This window comes from Notothenia coriiceps, unplaced genomic scaffold, assembly GCF_000735185.1.
Source record: "Notothenia coriiceps isolate Sejong01 unplaced genomic scaffold, NC01 NC01_scaffold00004103, whole genome shotgun sequence".
Lineage (NCBI taxonomy): Eukaryota > Metazoa > Chordata > Actinopteri > Perciformes > Nototheniidae > Notothenia > Notothenia coriiceps.
The window spans coordinates 340,717-362,797 of record NW_011336804.1 but is presented as its reverse complement, the minus strand read 5'-3'; the positions used below and the strand labels follow the sequence as shown (position 1 = coordinate 362,797).

Sequence of the window (22,081 nt, the reverse complement as noted above, 5' to 3'; positions counted from 1 at the left end):
TACCTATATAAAACATGTCTGTCGAAGTTTTTTTTTTCAAAATACCAAACAGATCATGCATTTTAGCCATGCCTCATTTCGCTCTATTTGCTCTTTTTTAGCCCTGTTTTTGCATGGGCTGAATCTGAGAAGTCTTCTTCGCTGCTTTTGTGGCAGACTACAGCGCCACTTACAGGCCTGGCATATGTACTACAGCGTCTCCAGCGCTTTCGAACGGCAATGGCCGTGGCTGTCTCCTCCTGATAGGTGGAGGGTTGCCCATATAAGCGGAGCTCCTCGTTTCTGACGTCAGAGAATTTTCAAATCTGTATCAGTCTGTTACGTCCCCAGCTCGTTTAGGGTAAAAGGGAAGCAACACAAAACCAGATGTTCTTGGTAAGAGGTTGATTTTAATAATAAACTCAAATAAAAATGATATAAACAAAAGTATAGGTTCTTGAAATAGGAGCTATCTATTTATGATATAAGAAAACAAAAGAAGGCCACAGATTATCACAATCACAGAACAATATGGGCACTAAGGCAGAAATAATGAGGCGTCTAGCACAAATTCAACGCCGTCATAAGTCTCAGAATGTACACAAACATTTGGAGAGTTGAGTAGCGAGGCGTCCTGGCACAAATCCAGCGCCCCGAATGACAGCAGCGTCGCAGCTTAAATAGCGTCATCCCGCGTCTTCCAACGTCGTCCAGACCTCTTCCGGTGGGAGGAACTAAACAACGTCACACCGACGCGGTAACCATAGTACCTAAAGGCAGTCATATACACACACACACACACACACACACACATATATACACACACAGAATGCTCACAGGCCGGTTAATGCAGAAGGCAAGGCGACAGCCGTCACACAGTCTCAGATCCGTCACAGCCCCGTTTTTAGAGATTTGGGTATGGAGGAAAAGAGAGAGGGTTGTGTTTTCTGACACTTGGTGAGTTCCCTGACACACCGGGGACAAATATATTCATGTATAAAAGACGTACAAAAGTGCATTTTGCATGATAGGTCCCCTTTAAGATATATGACAAACATATCTATTTAAAATTAAACCATGACCTTGAACAAGTCATCTTGTTGCCTAAAACAAGTAGCTTTGTTGTAAATGTTAACATGTTTAAAACTGCAATTATTACACTTTCAATGTTGTTGGAAGGTACAATTTGGCCTATCTTTTCTTTTAGAAAGTCAGTGATAACCACTGATAACGTCCATTTAATGGACTAATTCCAACATTTGAATGGATGCCTGCAGAGAACCTATGGGTTGTTTCGGTTACTTTTATGAGTTAAATTATGCAATGTGCTGCAGCAAGCTAAAAGTTCATATTTCCTCTTATTTCTTGTTTATTTAATGCCAGTGCTTAAATGGGGCTCGCATTCACTACTTCGGTGATTCTACTAATGGCAGGTCACATCGGTAAATTGCATTTGTTTTTGCATTGGTACATCATTTATTCAACTCACTTTCTTTGAATACTGTATGCACTAAGAAAAATATAGAGTGAGATATACATATTATTACATGGCATAGCTGAGTTCAGAAAGGGATAGCTGGGATACCTTGAAATACAAAGGCGTTGCTGTTGAACTGTTTCACCTTGAAATGTAGATTTAAAAAAGAAAAATAGATTTAAAAAAGTGAAGCCATCCTCTTCGATCACAGCTAAAAGGAAAAGAGCTTACACAGGAAATATTATGCTCATTTTCAGGTTCATAATTGTATTTTGTGCCTCTACTTTGACATTTCTACGAGCTTTAATGTTCAAAAGCTCTTTATTTTTCTCATACTAACTGCCTGTGCTGCAGCACCTCTTTTCACCCTCTGTCTGAAACCAGAGACCAGTCTGCTCTGATTGGTTAGCTGGCCTGCTCTGTTATGATTGGTCAACCACTTAGGTTAAGGGGCGTGACATCTCTATCACATACAATGTGTTGTAGCACTAGCCAATAGGAGTGTAGGAGTTACATAGTGATGTCACTATGTCGCTGAAATAATCAAAGGAGTCAAATGGAGGCGTTTCAGGCAGGCAGGTGGTGGGAACTTTGGGACTTTAGCCTTTGCAGACCATTCACATGCACACAAAATGATATTTTACACTACAGGCAGTGGCGTTTTTAGATGTACAAAACTGGTGGGGCACGAACAACTAAGATATGCATATATAGGCTTCTTGTGCTTTTTTAACACATCAACAAATAGCTGTAGGCTATCCATGGTTCCGAGGCAACAGTGAGCTCATCGTCACATACAAAAAGAGAGAGAGGGGTGTGAGAGAGAGAGAGATAGAGAGAGGGGTGTGTGTGATTGTGTGAGAGAGAGGGGAGCAACACATTACAACTATCGGAAGCAGTGAATTAACAACACAGAGCAACACTGTCAGCGCGTACATTTATGCACACAGCGTGGTGAGGTGATATTGTAATGTACCTCAAATATATGTACCTTAATACATGAAGTAAAGGATGCTATCACAAAGCAATACTTAATAACAACCGTAATACTTCAGCATGAAAAGGAAAACACTGACACTCGCCACCGTGGTTACAATATCAATCAATCCAGCAGAGCAATAGCCTAGAGGCAAAACACAGAAGATCAACAAAAGATATGACATAAAATGAACTTACCAAAGCTGGTTCATTCATTTTCTTTCCGTTTTACAGATTGTAATCGCTGGTGATGTGAGCTATACGCTGCTCTCTCNGTGTTGCATGGTGATTAGGGGAGGATCGGCGTTTGTACAGCATGCTTTGGTGTACCTGTCACTTACTGCCCCGTCTGCCCTCAGGCCTTTGCTTACCACCGTGCTGCGCAGAAATGAGGCCCGCTTGGTGCAGTGTCCCACATGTCTTACTTACAGGCTGAATACTTTAGATTAGAATAAGGAGTGGCAGTTTAGGAACTTATGAGATTTTCTTTTCTTTATGCATATTTGATCAGATTTTGATTGAAATCATTTAGCTAATTCGCGGGTGGGTTTTTTTTCTTTCAAAAGGTATTTGCAAAAAGGCATACGTTTTTGTAATTGTTGTTTAATTGTTGTTAAACATTTTGACTTTTTCTTAACGAGTAGGGAGGATAACACTAAGTTAGCGGCTAATAACAATCAAAGTTGTCCCTGCTATTCGAAAGGTATTTCACCTATTCATTAATATTTCAGTACATTTGTTCAGACTAACTATGAAATGCTGATTAACTTGTTTGTTCTTTGAATAAATGAACCAAACTATTTTACGATTCTACATGATAGATTGTTCTTTACCATTTTTTTAAAAGACTGAGACTACCGGCTCGCCCTCTTGGAAAAATGTCCCATATATTATATTTAAAGTATATTGCTTCTTAGGAGCAGAACTTTAAAAAACAGAGATTAACAAATAAAAACTTGCTTGTTTTTGATATTTAGGTGAGTGCCTTCAGATAAATCCCTTCATCCTTTAGTCGGCCTGTGCTGGGAAATCCCAGGCCCCAAAAATAACCTTCAATAACTCCTCTCCCATTTACAATATCTTCTTCAAACAAGGCAAATGCGGTTATGAACTTTTAAATAATATATTTAGTCATATGACTTTTTTTGTTGATGACACACCCGCTTAACACATAAGGCACTACACAATGTTCTGCATGTGTTAACTCTTATGTACATCCAAGCAACAGAAGTACACATCTGCGATACATTTGTTTAGGTTAAAGCAGCATATTTACTCTCTGCGACGTTTCCACAGCCAGTGTCTTAGTCAATCATGAGTGCGTGTATCCTGGGAGAAAACTGACTGCCCAGGCAAACCTGTAAAATAAGCACACCCGTTTGAAATATGTGTAACAGATGTAATGTGGTCGGTTATTGTTCTGGTCACGCGAGGGGTGTCTGTTATCTTGACCGCGCTGTTGCTTAGTGCTGCTTCAAGCATCAGGATACCAGTTTTTTCCCTGGGAGGATGGCTGCTCTAAAATCAGTGTGGGAGAAGCAGAGAGCCCAGTAGGTAGAAAATCTCAGCTCAAGTATGAGAAATATCAAGGCTCTCTGAACATTCATATGGCAGACTATGACACCAGTACGACCAGAGCATGCGAACATACGACTGAACTATATTCACTGACTGCTCATCATCCAAACTCTTCCTGCAACTTTTAAATCTAGGGTAGATGGAGTTGTTTTGTGATGTTGCCATGTGTGGAAGCTAAGATGCCAAGATAAGTGCCGTGGTGGATCAGATTTTCCAGAGGAGAGCAGTATCATCGTTCAGGATCCATAATTTGTATGTTGTGCCTCTACTGTGACATGTCTCCATGCTTTAATGTTCAAAAAGCTCTTTATTTTTCTCATACTGCCTGTGCTGCAGCACCTCATTTCACCCTCTGTCTGAAACCAGAGCCCAGTCTGCTCTGATTGGTTAGCTGGCCTGCTCTGTTATGATTGGTCAGCAGCTTAGACATGATTCGCCCCTTAGCCTGTACAATGTGTAGGAGCGCTTGCCAATAGAAGCCAGAGTGTTACATTGTGATGTCACTATGTTCAGAAGAAAACAAATGAGTACAATGGAGGCGTTTCAGGCCGGGGGGAGTGAGAGAAACTGTCTCTGGGGGGAACTTTGGGATTTGAGCCTTTGCAGACCATTTACATGCACACAAACCGATACAACACACTACATGAAGGGATCCCAAAGCACCAAAAAGCACAACAAGGCTCCTCCAAATCCAAAGTTAAAACCTTATAAAGCTCAAGAGAAGAGACATTCTCTCAACAGTCCTCCCCCACTGGAGCCATCCTGTTACTTCCAACATTGCTGGATAAGGCAAAACATGGTCCATACGGCTCTGACAAGTAGGTCAGAGGTCAGATAAAGGATCCCCTCCCCCCCCCCTCCCACAGCAGACTGATAAGTCTACAGGAGAAGCTAGTAAACAGACCTCTGTCCTTTCCACCACCCTCTGCCTCATTGCTTATGTAGAAACACTAATCCACAGGCATGTTAGTGTGGAGGAAATCTCATGTAAAATGCATGGTTAGGCTGAAGGTGGAAATAAGTCACTGATTAACATGTTGATGTTGATAGTAATGAGAGGAGTGACACATGTTCACTGACTCATGCACACGGACGCCGGACTGCAGGGCTTTGCGTCATTTAGCTACAAGAGTTACGTCTAGTTTAACACACACCGTTAGGAAAATAATACACTCATAATAATCAATGTGATATCAATATTAGATATACTCCTTGCAGTTGTAGCTAATGACTTGTGTTGAGGTTTAATCAGTGGGGACATTTCCAGCAGCAGCTCCTCTCTAGTCTGACGTGAAATTACCAAAGCGCCATTCTTCACCTCTGTGCCATTTATCACACTGATGTTCAATGACTGAGTCTGTGCTCTTTTGTCCACAGTGTAAACACATTCTGGCTGTGTACCTGTGTCAGGCCATGGCTGTGACTCAGCAGGAGAGCGTGTCTGATCCGCAGATGTCCGCACTGTTGAGTGGGACAGCCCCTCTGTGACCCCCAGGTATGTTCAGTACTACCCCTAAAGAAAGATGTTCTCAACCTACACTTTGGGTCTCTGCAGAGGATCGGAGGACGGGAACACAACTGCAGTTTATACTCTTTAATTTGTCTCTCTGTAAGACACCGGATATTTCATTTTTTTTAAAGAGTTTCTTCATCTGTTTCTCTGGAAAAAAAAAAACCTGAAAAATGTAATTTGTAAATATAAATCGTATACATTTTAGTAATAAAAACTCACCTTTAACAATATAAACATTGCCTTTATTAACAAAATAATTCACCATACATACAGATTGCATTATGTTAAATAGCGGTATCAGTTGTAGTTTAGTTGGATGAAAGGGAGAAGGCTTGACCACAGTGGATGCTTCCTGATTAGTAACGACACTACAGCACACTGACAGGAACTCGGGAATGAAAGGCAGGAATGTTGAATTAGATCAACTCGGTTTTGTCTGTCTCACATTTAGAATCACAAAAGAAGGCAATAGTTTGACATCAATCAATAGCTCGTAGAAAGCCGGACACCTACAGTACTTATTGTTTACACAACAACGACAGTAATACAACGTTACAGTGCAGTTACAGTATAGATGTCTCCATTGGAATGCACTTACACTTTAGCACACTCCTGTTTTTAGCCCTTGAAGTTAGTGAGAGGTGGTACACTGGACATGTGGGGGGGTGTAGTGAAGCAGTGAAGTCAACACCAACGCAACATGGTTCAACAGCACCCATGAAGCACACCAAATGAGAAATACGTCAGTGAAAATGTCAGTGCAATGTGTTTTTTCATTTGTGTAGTGATGGCTCTCAGGTGACTAAGTTCACCCTTTTTTTCTGTCACATTACAAATTCACAAAACTCTGCTGTGCTCTGATTAAATTCACCAAGACCTTTCTGGGTGATTCATCAGCTCTCGGCTCTGTCTCATAAGCTCAACCACACCCCCCTCCAAAAAAGAACTAAAGCATCCGGTGCGTTAAGTTTTGAATCGGTGCTGCAGCTGTGTTGCCTCAAATGAGTAACCTGCATGCGAGCACCTTTGCAAATAAGAAATAATGTTTCCTCTCAGAGAACAAATCATTTGTTTGACAGGCATATTCGGGTGTAGTTATAAATAAATTCAAATATTCAGAAGAAAAAAAAGAGTCACATCTGGTCTGTGTTGTAATAAGATTGATCCAACCTTTCAAGGTTCTTCTAGCTAATCCATGACTAATAAACTCAGGGAATACTCCGTTTTTTTATTTCGCACTTTTTTCATTGCATTACATCCCCCTTTTATTTCAGGAATTCAGGATTGAGGAATTGTTGTATTACCTTTAATGGCCACAATACGCCGCCATACACTTGTGTTACCTGCTCTCTTTTAAATAATGATATTATAGGGGTTTTTTGGGGGGCTAAACTAGACATAAACCCATCTTTGCTAGCGTGGAAGAGTTACAATTGTGTGCCTTAGCAGTTTGATTAGTCCTCAATACAATTAATTTAGCTGTTTTTTCAAGTTCAGCTGATCTCAGGTCAGTGAGTGACTGCAGCAGCTTGTGGAGGACAGACTGCGCTAACAGGACAGAGAGAGCCTGAGGATCCCAGCTGAGACTGTCTGACTTTGAGAGTGAAGGGGGGGATGTGAGTAAGTGACATTCATATACACCGCACTGAATGATGTAAGCCATTACATGCATGTGCAACAGAAGCTCTGGTAATAAATCTGTATCTAATTTGCATTGATTGAGGTATTTAGATTTTCTATGCAGGGATACACTGCCTGAGCTTTTGCTTTCTTCACATGAGTCACGTGAAGCAGCTCTGGAGATGTGTTTTACTAAGTTCCTTCTTGTATCTTGGGCTGAGTCAAATCATGCTGTTTATTTAATACCCAAAACTTTGTCTTTCTCTGGCTCTCAGGGGTCACTCGTTTATTTTGGGAAGGGAGAGTATTCATGGGATAAGCAGAGCAATTAGGCATTTTTCCCCTCTTCTTGTTTGGTTTGAGGCCTTTTCCAATATGTGTATTTTTGTTGTGGAGTATTCCCTCATGCAGGAGAAAATCAACACTGGTGCGAAGTTGAAGCATCTGTTCAACAACATTTCTGCTTTATAAAGATATTTTGTTCTTCATTCTGTGGTAACACTGTATTTTGTTACTCAGCCTATCAAAAGTATTTGTTTAATTTCAAACGCTCATTACTTTAGATTCAACAATTCCTGCTTGTCTTTAGTTGTTTAACAGATCAACTTTTAACAGTATTTCACCATACAGAGAAACCTAGCAAAGTAGCAGTTGAATTGTTGAATCTCGACTAATAAGCTGTTGAATTGTTACAAATCTGTAGGCGGATTATCCAAATGTAGTGATACCCTTCTTCTATATTTAGCTTGTGATGGTCATGAGCATAAAATAATCTTAAAACGGCCACAAGGCGAAAACAACAACAGATGTAGTATACCATTGTACCTCTCTGGGTCCACGAGCACAGATATAGCCACACAACATTTTTTGATCTCTATATTCTCATAAGATACGGTCTTTTAATAAATAAATTAATAAACACTTTTGACAATATAAAATAGCAGGGCATTAAAGGTGTTTGGAGTTGAAACGGAGTGGATTCAGAATGATAAATAGCATTATAGAATGTAGTTTGGATCCTGTTCACAGTCCTACAAATCCAGTTAACTTCAACATTTTTTTCAAAAATAATCCTTCACGATACAAGGGTTACGTAAGACTCGCCATTCAACATTTCACTGATTGACCGCTGATTCATAAATAAATGTCCACATTCAAGGCGCGTCTGTCATCAGTTCATCTTCACATATCATCCCCTCGTTCTGTAAACATTAAAGACCTCAGTGAGAGTCCAACGCTCTATAGCAGAGGGTCGATGGTCATGTGGATCTGGTCTCTGTTGTGCCTGCTGCCGTTGGAGCTGTGGTACAGCTCCTCCCTGCGGCACAGGAAGTGTCGGGCCAGGATTTTCCGGAAGGTGTTCCTGAAGTCCTGGATGCGGTAGGCGTAGATGATGGGGTTGACGGCGGAGTTGGCGTGGGACAGAATGATGGCCACGTACATGACGTGGACGGGCTGTTTCAGGTCGTAGAACAGTTTGAGGCAGTTGAGGATGTGGACGGGCAGCCAGCAGAGGGCAAACAGCCCCACGATGATGGAGAGGGACTTGGCGGCGCGGATCTCCTTCTGCAGCAGCCCGTGGTGTTGGCTGTCCCCGTTGCCCACGCACTTGAGCTCGATCTGCCTCAGCTGCTTCCTGGCCACGGTGAAGATCTTGATGTAGATGCCCAGCATGATGAGCAGCGGGGGCAGCACGCAAACAAAGAAGTTAAAGTAGACCATGTAGTGCATGTCCACCACGCTCTCAAAGTAGCACTGGAGGCGGCAGCTCTGCAGTAAGTGTGTCCCCCGCCCCACCAGGCTGGCGTTCGTAGCGTTGTCCGCCACAGAGCTGTTGCAGCCCGAGTACTTCATGTTCCATCCGAAGAACGGGATAAGGCCAATGACGAAGGAGAGGATCCATAAAATAGCGATGATCTCTCTGGCGGTCTTTCCCGTCATCAACTCCTTGTACCTGGAGCAAACACAGCAGAGGTTAGCGTCTAACATATGTTTAAAATGTTGAAGATTCAGTCAAATATCTCTCAAAGTAGGCTCTTGAGATCAAGTTCATCCCAGGTGAAACAGATAAAACAAACATTTTTGGGTGTGTTTCCTTTTTTTGTACAATTTTACAACAGGAATATTTACCCATGTGATTTTTACATTCCTGCATCTTAAATTATTTTTCTCAAAGTATCAACATCCCAACATGATTAAAGCTAGCAGATTGCTCTTTCTAGAACTTGGTAACTTTTAGTAGGGAAACATATTTATAGTATTAATATTGTGATATGAGACAAATTGTTCTCTTAGATTTCTTAGAAGGCTTTGATGGAGAAGTTGTGTGAGAGTCTTGAAAAGGATTTGAGACAAACTTCACACCACATGTTTCGGAGAAGAGCCCACAGAGAATGTTACACTTCTTTTTCTTGCAGAAAGTGAGCTGGTGTGGCCTTACTGACACGACACGTTACTCTTAAGTACTTCCAGCTGTACAGCAGAATGCACATCGGGCTAATAATGGCCGAGAATCTGGCAGACGATAGAAATGATCAAGTGGAATGGTGACTCGCTGTGACTTGGTGCATTCAAGTGTTGTAAGAAATATCATCCTCTGTCTTTTTTTTGTACTTTTTAATTTTTCCAACCACACAACAAAAGATAATAATCCCCTTCCCATAGCATCGTCAACACGACGCTGGATTCAGAACCGCTTTAGCCCTACATTGCAGTGTTCTTGGTTATTTTAATGAGCCAGTCCGGGGGGGCAGCAGGACTCTGACAAAAGAAACAGCAAGAGTCTAAATCCAGGCTATCAGCACAGTGAGGCTGCACCAGTATAATGTTGTATTAGTTTAGCATGTTAACATTCAACGTCTGATAATTAGCTCTAAACACAAGGCACAGCTGGGGGGACCGCCATTAGTTTAGCAGGAATGGTTCATTAGAATGTACCCTTAGGGTGACATGAATGTATGTAACAAATGTCATGGCAGTCATCCAATAGTTGTTGAGGCATTTCTGACAGACTAACATGACTGTCTCTGGGGCCATGCTGCTAGCATTGGTAAAAATATACACAGTTAACCACAAAACCTCAATAAAGTACAAATATAACAGAAACGGTTCAGAGAAAGGGTTCGGCCTGAAAGCCTTGTTAGTGACGAAAGCCTTGTTAGTGACGAAAGCTCAACGGTTCACTTTAATAATGATGTTTGGTTTCCATGTTTTATTTGAAGATGCAACACTTAACATCTCAATGATGGACCCCACATCCTGATGGAGCTCATTGGTAGCATGAATGCACCACGCAGACACAGACATCTCTAAGCTGTTGACCAATCACAAAAAAGCCGGCCAGCTAACCAATCAGAGCAGACTGGGCTCTGGTTACAGACAGAGGGTGAAAAGAGGTGCTGCAGCACAGGCAGTATGAGAAAATTAAAGAGCTTTTTGAACATCAAAGCATGGAGACATGTCACAGTAGAGGCCACACATACAAATATGATCCTGAAAATGAGCATAATATGTCCTCTTTAAATGTTACCCTTGAGAATATCACCAGCTGCTAAATGAAAGCATGAAACTTGCCGCTATCTCTTTCAGTTTCTCACATCCTGTGTTGCACAAACACCAAAAATAAAAACACATGCCTCCCTTGGGGTGTGAAGCCGGTTAACAGTTGTGTTTACACCAACACAGTATCAAGACTTGAAGAGGAGAAATGAAACAGCATTTTTGCACTTTTACTCTGTAAAATTTGTAAGTGCTTTTTGTAGTGTGATGCCTACATTTTAATCTTGTGTTCTTCACTTTGGATTTACAGGTGAATATTGAGTGTTACATTTCACAATGTGTTACATAAATCCATCTCCTCACTAAAATATGATCTGAAGTTATGAGCGGCAGGTGCACAGAGGCAGCTCTGACTCACACACACGTCCTCCTGGCTGTCCCCATCATATGCACAGCACCGCAGGCTAAATGAGCTGTTCGCTTAGAAGTGATTCAGGCGAACGACCTTATGGTAATGACTCACACGTGGTGACACACGCGCACGCACGCACAGTCGCACGCACAGTCGCACGCGCACGCACACACACACACACACACACACACACACACACACACACACACACACACACACACACACACAGCAGACTGAGCTGGAGGTGCCACAAATCATCTGATCTCTCTGGCATCATCACACCACATCAGCACTTCAAATGTGACTTGCAGTTATAATCACAATCAATTATAAAACTTAATTAATCAATTAGTTAATGCTTGAATAATCATTACTATATTGAGTAAGCTCTTTTATATTGATCTGTCATGTCATTTATAATTTATTAGCCATTTGTGTTGAACAACCCCTTGATGAATGAGTTATTTAATCATTTCAATGTGAATGATAGGCCCAGTCACCACAACACAGAACTCCTCAGTCAGTCTGCTGTTTCACTTCACTGTGCTGATATCACCGCTGCAGACTATCACATCTTTAAACAAAAGTGTTGAAGGATCAGACATAAGAAATGCAGGAAGGCAACAGGCCACATTACCACAATGCAAACGGTTCATGTCACCTCTCTATCCCCTTGCTTCCTGTCCTCGTAACTATTTACAGCCAAATAAAAAAGAGACAGAAAGCAGTGTTCTGCAGAAACAAACGCTATCAGTTAGCCATAAATCATTTGAGGATAAGGTCAGCCTATTTCAAGTGGAAGAATTATGCAAAATCAACTTTATCTGAATTTCATTTGCTCAACAAGTTAAATATTCATTTTTAAATGTACATAGTTGTTCCACCCTTCGCCATCCACATGAAAAAAAATACTTTCATTGGCTCAGTGTAATGTTAAGTCATGGTCAATTAAGTTAGGTGCAGATAATGCTGTGTTTATATAAAACTGAATGGAATTGTCCCCCAGTGCAACAGTGCTTCTCTTTTTGAATGTTTTTTAAAACGTAGTAGTTCTGTGACATTAAGGTAAAGTTTATATCTATATTGTTGGCCTGGGATTCTTAATGGATTTCTATAAAAATACAATGAAATAAGGCAATCCCATTAGAGGCTGCAAATGCAGCCTGGCAAAGAGGAAGTGGGTTCAAAGAGCCGCAGTTCCCTCAGAATTTATTTTGAAAATCATTTGAAAGTCATTTGTAATGCAAAAATGGCTGAAAATGCTGTTTTATTTTAGGATGTTCTACTTTTATATAATTTTAAGTGAATAACTTGAGGTTTTGGACTGCCAAGACACATTTAAAAACATCACACTTTAGGAAATGGGATGGACATGTTTCACTATTTTCTGACAAAAGGATCAACCTAAAAGTGATTGGCAGATTAATCGATGACGAAACATATAAGTTAGTTGCAGCCCTAGTTCAGAGCAAAAACAGCCTGCTATAATAACTGTAATATTCCCAACAGTCAATGATTCATCAGTGGTGTGCAGCGGGGCCTCTGTGCTGCGCCCCCCGCAGGGAGGTGGGCAGCCTGCCCTGGGGGCCATGAATAAAACAACTCAAGGGAAGCTTCAGAGCTCAGGATGACCTCGGCACATTTCCACACCTTCCTCTACGTCTCCCACTCCCCTATGACTGCCCATAACAAGTACAGCCGGCCGCACAGGGGCCTGTTTCCCAGAGGACCCAACTCCTGCCCCCCCGCCCCACCCGCTCTTTCTGTGGAGGCTGAACGGATTAGTTCTGGCATGACGACAGCCCGCTGGCATCTATCTTTGTTTTGCTTTCTTCCCCTGCTCCATTCTCCATACATCCCCTTCTCTTTCTATGTCGCTGTGCTTCCGCCTGGGGCCACGGACCCCGGCAGGGCCACACACATTCTGAAACATCCGCTGCCCTGCTTCACACACAGTCTAACAGGTCACCGTTCACACTCACCACACAGACACACTCCCCTCAGTGTGGGGCTAACAGAGCTACGCAGCATTTATGTGAGTTTTGCTAAGTCGCATCACAATGTTAATAAAAGCGTGCAAACACAGTTCTTTATTTTAAAGCTGTCACGGTCCAATTAAGATGCAAATATTGTTTAGACAGAATAGAGAAAAGTAAATAAGGATGTCATCTCTGTATGGCTTACTGGGAAGTATGGACGTGCTTTCCCACAGTGCAACAGTGTGTCTCGCTGTCAAGAAGCTCAACAGCTACACTTGTCTCATTTTGATCCTTGATGACTAAAGTGATAACTCCAAATCTATTTTTGAAGTATTAAAACCCCCTGTAGGCTAGGTAGTTTTCTTTCTCTTAGAAAATAGTGGCTGTCGTCAGCTTGGTTTCACTGTAATAATATAAACAGTTACAACTTCCTGCAAATAGTCATCATAAGTGTGTAATCTTAGGCAGATTTAGCCAGCAACAAATGATTGATTGATTTTCAAATGATCTGTTTTATATTTTAGGAATCAATTGATTGATCAGAAAATGGTAAAAACAATACAGATCAGAGTCCAAAAGCCTAGGAGGACGTCTTCAAATGTCTAGTTTAGTCAACAACAAGTGAAGAAACTGGTTGTATCAAATTGATTATCAAAACTTAAATGTTGGCTATTCGATGAATGGTAACTGCTCAACTTTCCAGTTCAACAGCTCTTAATGTAAAACTCTCAGTGGCTCTAGCAGACATGAGGACAGGTGACAAGTGAAAGGAAAAATATAAGTCCTTCACGAAAAAGTGAAACAAATGATCATTCGACATTTCACATCATGTGTTTTTCTTGTCAAGAGTTAGATGACTGACACTCATCTCTGTCAGTTAAGTATTTAGTTTAAGTGGGGAGTCTATTAGCTTAGCTTAGTTTAGCATAACAACTGGAAGTATGTGGAAATAGCTAGCCTGGCTCTGTCACAAGCTCAAACACACCCTAACATCACCTTTAAAGCTCACTTACAAACATGTCATAAGTAGTTAGTTGTATCTGTACATATACATATACGTTAGCTTCCTGTGTGGGGGTGGTATCAATATACTCATCTAAATCAACAGATGTTGACGTTTAGATAGACTTCTACTGAATTTGTTTTCCCTAGAATTATTTTTCAATATCAATGGATCAGATGTTTTTAGTTCTTCAACTCTTATACTACTTTGGATGTTTTGAAGTGGGGTTGTATGAGGTACTTATCCCTACTCAGTGTATCACCTACGGCAGATGGTGGATCTCCCTGTTTGGAGAATAAATTGAGCACCATCACAGAAGTAAAGCATTGTGCTAATGTGGACAGGGGCAGCAGCACAACATAAACAATATCAGTATAAGTGTAAGCTTTATTTAGGATATTTGAACTGCTTTACTTTGCCGTGAGCCAGCCTGTTCCAGCGGGACACTGAAGGAATTATTTAGCTCTCTTCAAAGCTTCCAGACTTCATTGACAAAAACAGTCATTTTACCTTGCAGACCATGCTGCTGCCTCCAAAATAACCTACCATCTACTGGACGCCATTTACTGAAGCTAAATCACTGACAATTGTTGAGTACCTCATTCAACTCCACTTAAAAAAAGTGTTATTATTGTGTAACAATAAAGCAGAATGTCTACAAAGGATGACATTGTACCACACCCATCACCACTCCATCATTTGCTGAAACAAAGACAAGAAGAGTTTTAAACCATGCATTCATTTATCATTCTTACTTTTCCTGTGCACGCTGAGGCAGGCCTGATGGTGGGTGGGGACGACCCTTTGGGGTCTCTAATGTGTTAAAGGTATTCGAAATCCCCCGACAAGGACAGAGGGACAAACAGCAAGAGGGTTTTTTTTTTCTTCTCAGAACAGCAAACAGGGGAAGACGGGGGCTCGTAGAGAGCGTTGAGTGGGTGGGCAGCTCTGTCATCTCCAGGGGTTTAAAACATCTGGGTTCAGCCTTTCACTTCCACTAAAACCATCTGTGAAAACACTTTCATGTGATGGCCTGCAGACCGGCCAAACACCGTGGACATGTAATGTGAGCCACACACACACACACACACACACACACACACACACACACACACACACACACACACACACAATCATAAAGCCAGAGTGTGTGTGTGTTGTGATGCTGGGTTTTCAGGGGAAAATATCAAATGTCATTTTCAAAAACCTTTTACAGAGAATGTAACAGGCGTGACCCGTGTTTTCTGTCCTCATTTGGTTTCTGTCTGTGGTCAGAAATAGAATTACAAATGGGGATTTTACATACCACTTGGTTGGTGGGGGAACATTTGTTTTTTTTTAACACGACTAAGTGTCAAACTGTCCTTTCTTGCCAGCATATGAGTGTAATGGAAATGACAGCACACCACAGCCCCATGGCAAGAACAGGCAGCAGAACCACAACCAAGGGCCCACAACAAATCACAGCAGCCGGTGCCGCCTTTAAGAACAAATCCACCACACTCTGATATGGCGAGAGGCCAGAAACAACAGGGACAGACAATTGCCATCTGATAATAAAGCGTGTATTCTTCAATCCAGGGAAATATCCAGCAGCACTGTGCCGCCTCGGGGGAGCACGGTGGCCTGAACCATCAGGATGAATGGAAGTGACAGAGCCAGGTATCGATCCGCAGCTCCGCCCCCCCCCCGTGCCACATCAAACACAAGTCAGATCCCTGCATCTTTTAAGAGCCGCAGGAGGACAATAAGAGAGGAACTGATGGATGGAATGCAGCGGTGGACAGTAACTAATTACATTCATTCAAGTAATGTACTTAAGTAGAAATTAGAGGTGCTTGTGCATTACTTATGTATTTCCATTATATGCAACTTTGTATTTTTTACACCACTACATCTCAAAGGGAAATATTTGTACAACACTACATTTATCTGACAGCTTTAGTTACCTTGTAGTTCCAGATTAATAATGCACAATATCAACCAAAACATGTCTACAAGTTGCAACAATAAAATGATGAACCCATTATGGCATTAATAAATATGATACAGTAATATAATATTCTGAAATATGCCCATGATGGCTGTTAAGCTTTAATAATTAAATTACAATCTAGGCGATGGGGATACATTCCACAGTCGTTTTAAACTGTATTAATAAAAGATAATATCGATATCTTTACTTTTGTGCTAAAGATATATTTTGAATTGTGAAATATGAAAAACGTTTGTATTTTAAAAAAGTACAACTTTAAATGTGTGACTTTTACGTGTCAGAGTTAAGACTCCTTCTTCCACAATGTGAAGGTGGCAACAGGTAATCCCTTTAGATGTTCAATCACAGGTATAAAACAGTTCAAAGTGTTTCTCTAACATCACATACAATCAATTTCAATCAATTTCAATCAATCAATGTTTATTTATATAGCACAATATCACAAATGTTACATTTGTCTCAGTGGACTTCACAGTTACGGAGGTATTATCCGGTATCAGTCCGCATTTAGATATCAATCCGGCTATTTTTACATGAGGCATTAAGCTGCACATGAGACTGATTCATGAGATCACAGAGCAGATACTCATCTTCCAGGACCTCAATTCAATTATTTTCCATAGGGGACACATGCCAATATTTACGGCTCTTTAATACAGATAAGGATGAAGGGATGTCAATGTGTTTTAAGCTTATTTGGCACACAAGGGATCAACTATATTGATCTAAGGGAAAATGGGTGTTAATGAGGTTCTTTCTCCATCTTTACCTTTAGCCTGTCAGATGGGGAAATAACTTTAATCAGCTAAAAAGCATTTTCTTAATAAATCCACACTAGTAATTAAAAAAAACTCACCTCAGAGAAATGTTCACGGCCAGATATCTATCAATAGCAATAGCAAGAAGGCTGAAGATGGAGCTCTGCGTCAGGACCAGGACGAAACAGGCCAGGAAGAGGCAGCCGTAGAAGTCCAGGTGGATGCCGATGCTGATGGTGATGGCAAAGGGAATGGCGAGGCACCCCACCAGAATATCCGCCACAGCCAGGGACACCAGGAAATAGTTGGTGGCGTTCTTCAGGGTGGTGTTGATCGCGACAGCCCAGCACACCAGTACGTTGCCGAATATGGAGAGAACCGCGATTACTACTTCAATAAAGATGTACAACGAAGCCATGTTCAGCAAATGTGTTACAGGACTAAAAACTGCAGGCTGATTTCAAAAACCCACAAAAAAACACCGCTTCTAATCCCAGAGGAGCAAAGAAGTCTTTCTGCTGTAATCCAGGAGTATTCCACAAGTGTGAGCTGCAGAGCCAGCCATCTGTTGGGAAGAAATGGATTAACTTCATATTAAGATAAAAACACCACAAAGTTGACAAAAGCTGCAGGAGCTACGTAAACATGCATCCACCCTGCCCACGCCTGCTGCAGGAGTGTACACCTTCAACAGATTAAAGTCCCTGTGCTGATCCCCTCACCTTAATGAGCCTGTACATCGTGTCTGGATGTTTTCACACAAACACACAGAGATCTGTGGAGCGCTTAATCTGTGGATCTGCATCAGGCGGTGTGTCGCCCAACTTCCCCCCGACAGAGGTTTTGAAGCGCAGGGGGAACACACAAGAAAAAAAGAGAGGGGAAAAAATCAATTTCACAGAGAAGCCACGCCTCACACACACACACCGAAACTCAAGCGCGGAGCAAGTAGATTTTGATGGAACCCCGAACGAGCGTCACCCTGTCCGCCGTGCGTAATTGCGCGCCAATTAAACCGCATACACTTTCATTTAAATCTTAATGCAGTGTTGTTTGTACAGTACACACGCACGCGTGTCTGCACTGCTCGCCCACACGCGCGTCTGCTCCTGGTTTCAATTACAGTTGTTTTGGTGCCCTCCACGCCAGGGACTTCGTGAAGGCAAAGTGACCAAAATAGATATATTTACTCCCGTTTTACAGTGTTTGCAGGATATTGTATATCTCCCGCCCCTGGCTGACTAAAACGCAGGAGAAGAAGTCAGAGTAAAAGTAATATTTATATGATACTCAGTTGTATAGAGAGCCTGGGAAACAAGAGCAAGTTTGTACTTTATCGACAAAAGCCTCGGATCGATGCTTTTATTCTCGTCGCACCTATTGTATTCATTTCTTAGTAGCGTTTTATAAAATAAAGTTTAATATTTTCTCCCTTCCTTTTTTATTTTTATTTCATCGTGATATGGACCCCCTCAGTAGCATCCTTAATAAAATGTGAGGTCTTTTCGTGATATCTAAGTGGTACCTCTAATAAAATAATGTTGTTAACAGTGTTTGAAGAAGTACTCATACTATGGTCTTAAAGTACTTCATTAAAAGTCCTGATTTCTAATGTTACTTAGGTAAAATTACAAAAGCATCAAAATATACTTAAAGTAGGCCTACAATCAGTTAAAAATACTCATTCTGCACAATGATCTTTTATAATATACAGTACATAAGTATTATCAGCTAAATGTACTTCAAGTATCAAAAGTAAAAGTACTTTTCAGATTATTATCGTATAATGTTTATTATCCTGTGGAGATTAGTAGTACACTAAATTATACCATATCTTAGTTGTTTTTTGTGTACAAAGTCATGATGAGTGTTAAATTGCAATGCAGTAAAAGTACAATATTGGCCTCTGAATTGTAGTGGAGAAGAAGTATAAAGTAGCATATATTGGAAATAATCAAATAAAGTACAAGTATGTCAAAACAAGTTACGTACAATACTTGAGTAAATATACTTAGATACTTTCCACCACTTGTGGTTAGTGTGGATGTGATTTACAGTGTTTAAGTTGTGGGGAAGTCAGATGAGAGGCAACGCTGCACAGAGCGAGGGGAACGTTTGAATACCTTTGTCGTAAGGTCAGTATTGTTTAACTGGTGATATATCAAGTCCTGCACATATGTTATATATACACACATATATTAAACCATCACAGCAAGAAGTTACTCTTCAGAAAACAGCATCTCTCAATATTTTAGAATAATTTCTCTGGAAAATCTGTTTATCTTGACATAATAATACAAATGTGAATAATGAAATATAAAACTTGATAATCCTTTATTGAGCATATCCATCCAACACACTTCCAAATGTGACATCCTTAAATAGAAAACTGGACCCTGACTTCTGTCCACAGTCCCACTTCTCAAGTCTTGTAAATAAATAAATAACACTTTTATTTTTCAAACCATAAGGGCATCTGCAAATGTAAACCATAACACAGAAAGTGTTGTTTCTCAACTCTTACATATAAAAGTAATCCTCTCTTTATTATTTAACATGGCATGCCAAATATGTATCTTTTGCCAAGCAGCAGCAGTACCATAGAGTCCTGATGGAGAACAGTTTGATTCAGCCAGTCCTTCAGACGATGCAAACACAGAGATCTGATTCCATAAAATATATTCCTACAAAACTATTCAGTAACTCTCTGAGTGTTAAATCATTATTCGTGTTGTTTCGCTTACAGCAGCAATGGTTCGTCTGATTTGTGTTCTTAAGGAAGCACACACTTAAAAGTGGGGGATATAAAAGCTTCAGCTGTCAGTTTGATACTCTCTGCTCTGCTAAGTAACTCCAGCTCTACAGTAAGCACTCAGTATGAGAACTGATCGATTCGTTAAAGCAACGGAAAAACATTTACCCAAATTTTGTCTTCACACTTTTCCCCTTGTTGCTGATGTTGTTCAGTGAAGGAGAGATGAGGTTTCCCCATGCATAGACACTCTGGCAGAATACAGGTTTTGGCACATTTTGACCATATCAGAGCATTTGATTCACAAAAATGGAAAGAAATTGTTTTGTGAAAAAGTTTGTTTTCTTGTCAATTATTTCAAAGTAGAAATAGAAGGATTTAAAAAAAGAAGTTCTTAATATTCCTTCAGTAGTGCTATCATCAGCTTCTATTCAACAGCATATTCTGTTTTTAATCTGTGAATTAGATGCTCAATTAATACTTTAAAGGGAAAGTCCACCAAAAAATCATAAATACAGATTTTTCCTTTTACCTGTGGTGTTATTTATCAGTCAGATTGTTTTGCTATGAGTTGCTAGTGTGATGGAACCAAATGTTTGAAAAACTCAACAGCAATGCGTTCTTGCAGAAATCATGACCCTATCGCTCAAGCTAATCCACAGAGAATGTTTTAACAGTTGTATTCAGGAACTATTTTAGTTTCTTTCGCACAAGTCCAAGCTAGCTCACCTAGCATCACTAAGCTAGCTTAAGTTGCAGCTCAGTTGAGGCAGAAGCCATTCATAAGCCTTCAGGCTAAGGGTAGTTTCAAGCTTCTTTTTAAGCGGTAATCCTGTAGAAGAAAGTATTTCCTACATAAAACCGCCAACAACAAAATCTGTGGATTATCTTGACCGGGTCATGGTTTCAGGAAAAATAAATTGCTGTGAAATGTATTCATTTTGGCACTTTAAGCACCACAAGATGAGTGTCATCTGGTTCCAATATATATGAGAGGGCAGACCTCTGTACGGTCGATATCTCCAACACTCTCCAATCCCCATGCACCAAAACTATCTAGTTTGATAAACAGCACTAAAGGTAAAAGGAACAACATGTATTATTTATTTTTGGGGTGAAATGATGAAAAAGGTAATGTGTTTCCTGACTGCAGTCTTTGTAAATGACGGCCTTAGCGCTCACTGTTACGTCCCGTTAAGATGTTAGAAATCAACATCTGAATGTTTCAGGTCGTGTAGGTGAGGACGGACAGGCCGGACTGGCAGAGCGTCATGCAGTACGTCTCTCAGATCTACAAGTACTTTGAGACCTGACTGGGGGGGGGCAGGAGCTGGAGACCAATGGACCGGAGGCACCGCAGCACGTTTCTGTCACCGTCTGTCAGCACGACATCACCTGAACCCCCCTCCTCCCCCCCCCAGTCAGGTCTCAAAGTACTTGTAGATCTGAGAGACGTACTGCATGACGCTCTGCCAGTCCGGCCTGTCCGTCCTCACCAGCTCCTCCATGTCCTGGTGGAGCACACAGAGGGAGGAAAGAACATTTAGAGGGCTCGGATATTTTCATGGAGGTGTACAACTACAATTAAAATACTTACGATTGTTTCCTCAGAAATGAACTACTTTCCTGTCGAAAATTCAGTTTTTTTTCTGTAAATATGATTCCCCTTCTTCCTGTTTTGATAATATTTTAAACCATCAAGAAAATGTGTTGCGGAGAAGCTCAAGTTCAAGGTTCAAGGCTTTTATTGTCATTCGTACAAAGCTACAGTGTAGTTATGTCGATGAAAATCTTAGGTCACAGGCTCCTCCAACTGTGCAACACAATGAAACAGATCAAATAGTGCAAGTAAATACAATAAAATAGAATAGAATAGAAGAAGTGCCATAAGAGTCTATACAAGTGATACATCATTTGTAAGTTACAAACAGGTGAATGTTATGGATGTTCTTAGTTCAGGTGTTTAACAGTCTCATGGCCTGTGGAATGAAACTGTCCCTGAGTCTGGTGGTTTTAGACCTGATGCTGCAGTATCTACAGTATTCTAAGTACTCTCTATATAACACTGAGGATCTGTGTGAAGCTGCAAAAGTCCACTCAGAGCCTAATGGTGTCCGACAGGGATGAGTCAGACAGAGCGGCCCTCACATGACTCCGTATGGAGCCGGCGTCACTGCAGCTTCCCTTGGCTCAGATTAATGCAGAAGCTCCAGCACAGTCATTTCCACGATGTCTCAACCTCCCATCGGGGGGAGCATTAGCTCCTCTCTGGGCTGTGGCTGACGCTAATGTTTATGCAACAGAGGAATAAGAAGTTAAGAAGTTGGAAGTCACTGGCATGGGAATAAGTTTCCCCTCTCAAATCTTCTAACCACAAGCACGCAATTGAAGATTAATAAAAGATATGACCTTCATGCTCAGCGAAAAATCATTTAAGTCTAATGCACTTCCTCGCTGACGTCCAGCTGGCAAAATGAACTGTTGGACTGGTTTATGGATTTTGTAATTCATCTCTGAGCAGTTAGTGTGGTTAGACTT

The 22,081-nt window shown here is 41.0% G+C and overlaps 3 protein-coding genes across 7 annotated transcripts in view; 1 reads left to right on the top strand and 2 right to left on the bottom strand.

Moving 5' to 3' along the window:
- Positions 1-22,081, top strand: part of zswim7 (zinc finger, SWIM-type containing 7) — a 63,531-nt gene that overhangs the window by 16,843 nt on the left and 24,607 nt on the right. The window contains exons 5-6 of one of the 4 annotated variants that reach the window (XM_010767240.1): positions 5,390-5,507; positions 15,619-16,173. In XM_010767240.1, coding sequence (XP_010765542.1) covers positions 5,390-5,500 — 111 coding nt within the window. In that variant the 3' untranslated portion in view covers positions 5,501-5,507; positions 15,619-16,173. The other 3 variants (XM_010767242.1, XM_010767241.1, XM_010767239.1) reach the window with 3 other exon arrangements.
- adora2b (adenosine A2b receptor) lies at positions 5,842-17,698 on the bottom strand. The gene is made up of 3 exons (XM_010767243.1): positions 17,514-17,698; positions 16,890-17,356; positions 5,842-9,099 (listed from the first exon to the last, which is right to left on the bottom strand). Exons 2-3 carry the CDS (start codon positions 17,207-17,209, stop codon positions 8,385-8,387), a joined length of 1,035 nt encoding a protein of 344 aa, XP_010765545.1. The 5' UTR covers positions 17,210-17,356; positions 17,514-17,698; the 3' UTR covers positions 5,842-8,384.
- Positions 20,955-22,081, bottom strand: part of specc1 (sperm antigen with calponin homology and coiled-coil domains 1) — a 65,468-nt gene continuing 64,341 nt past the window's right edge. For both annotated transcript variants that reach the window (XM_010767244.1, XM_010767245.1), the window contains exon 13: positions 20,955-21,054. In XM_010767244.1, coding sequence (XP_010765546.1) covers positions 20,965-21,054 — 90 coding nt within the window. In that variant the 3' untranslated portion in view covers positions 20,955-20,964. The remainder of the gene's footprint in view (positions 21,055-22,081) is intronic.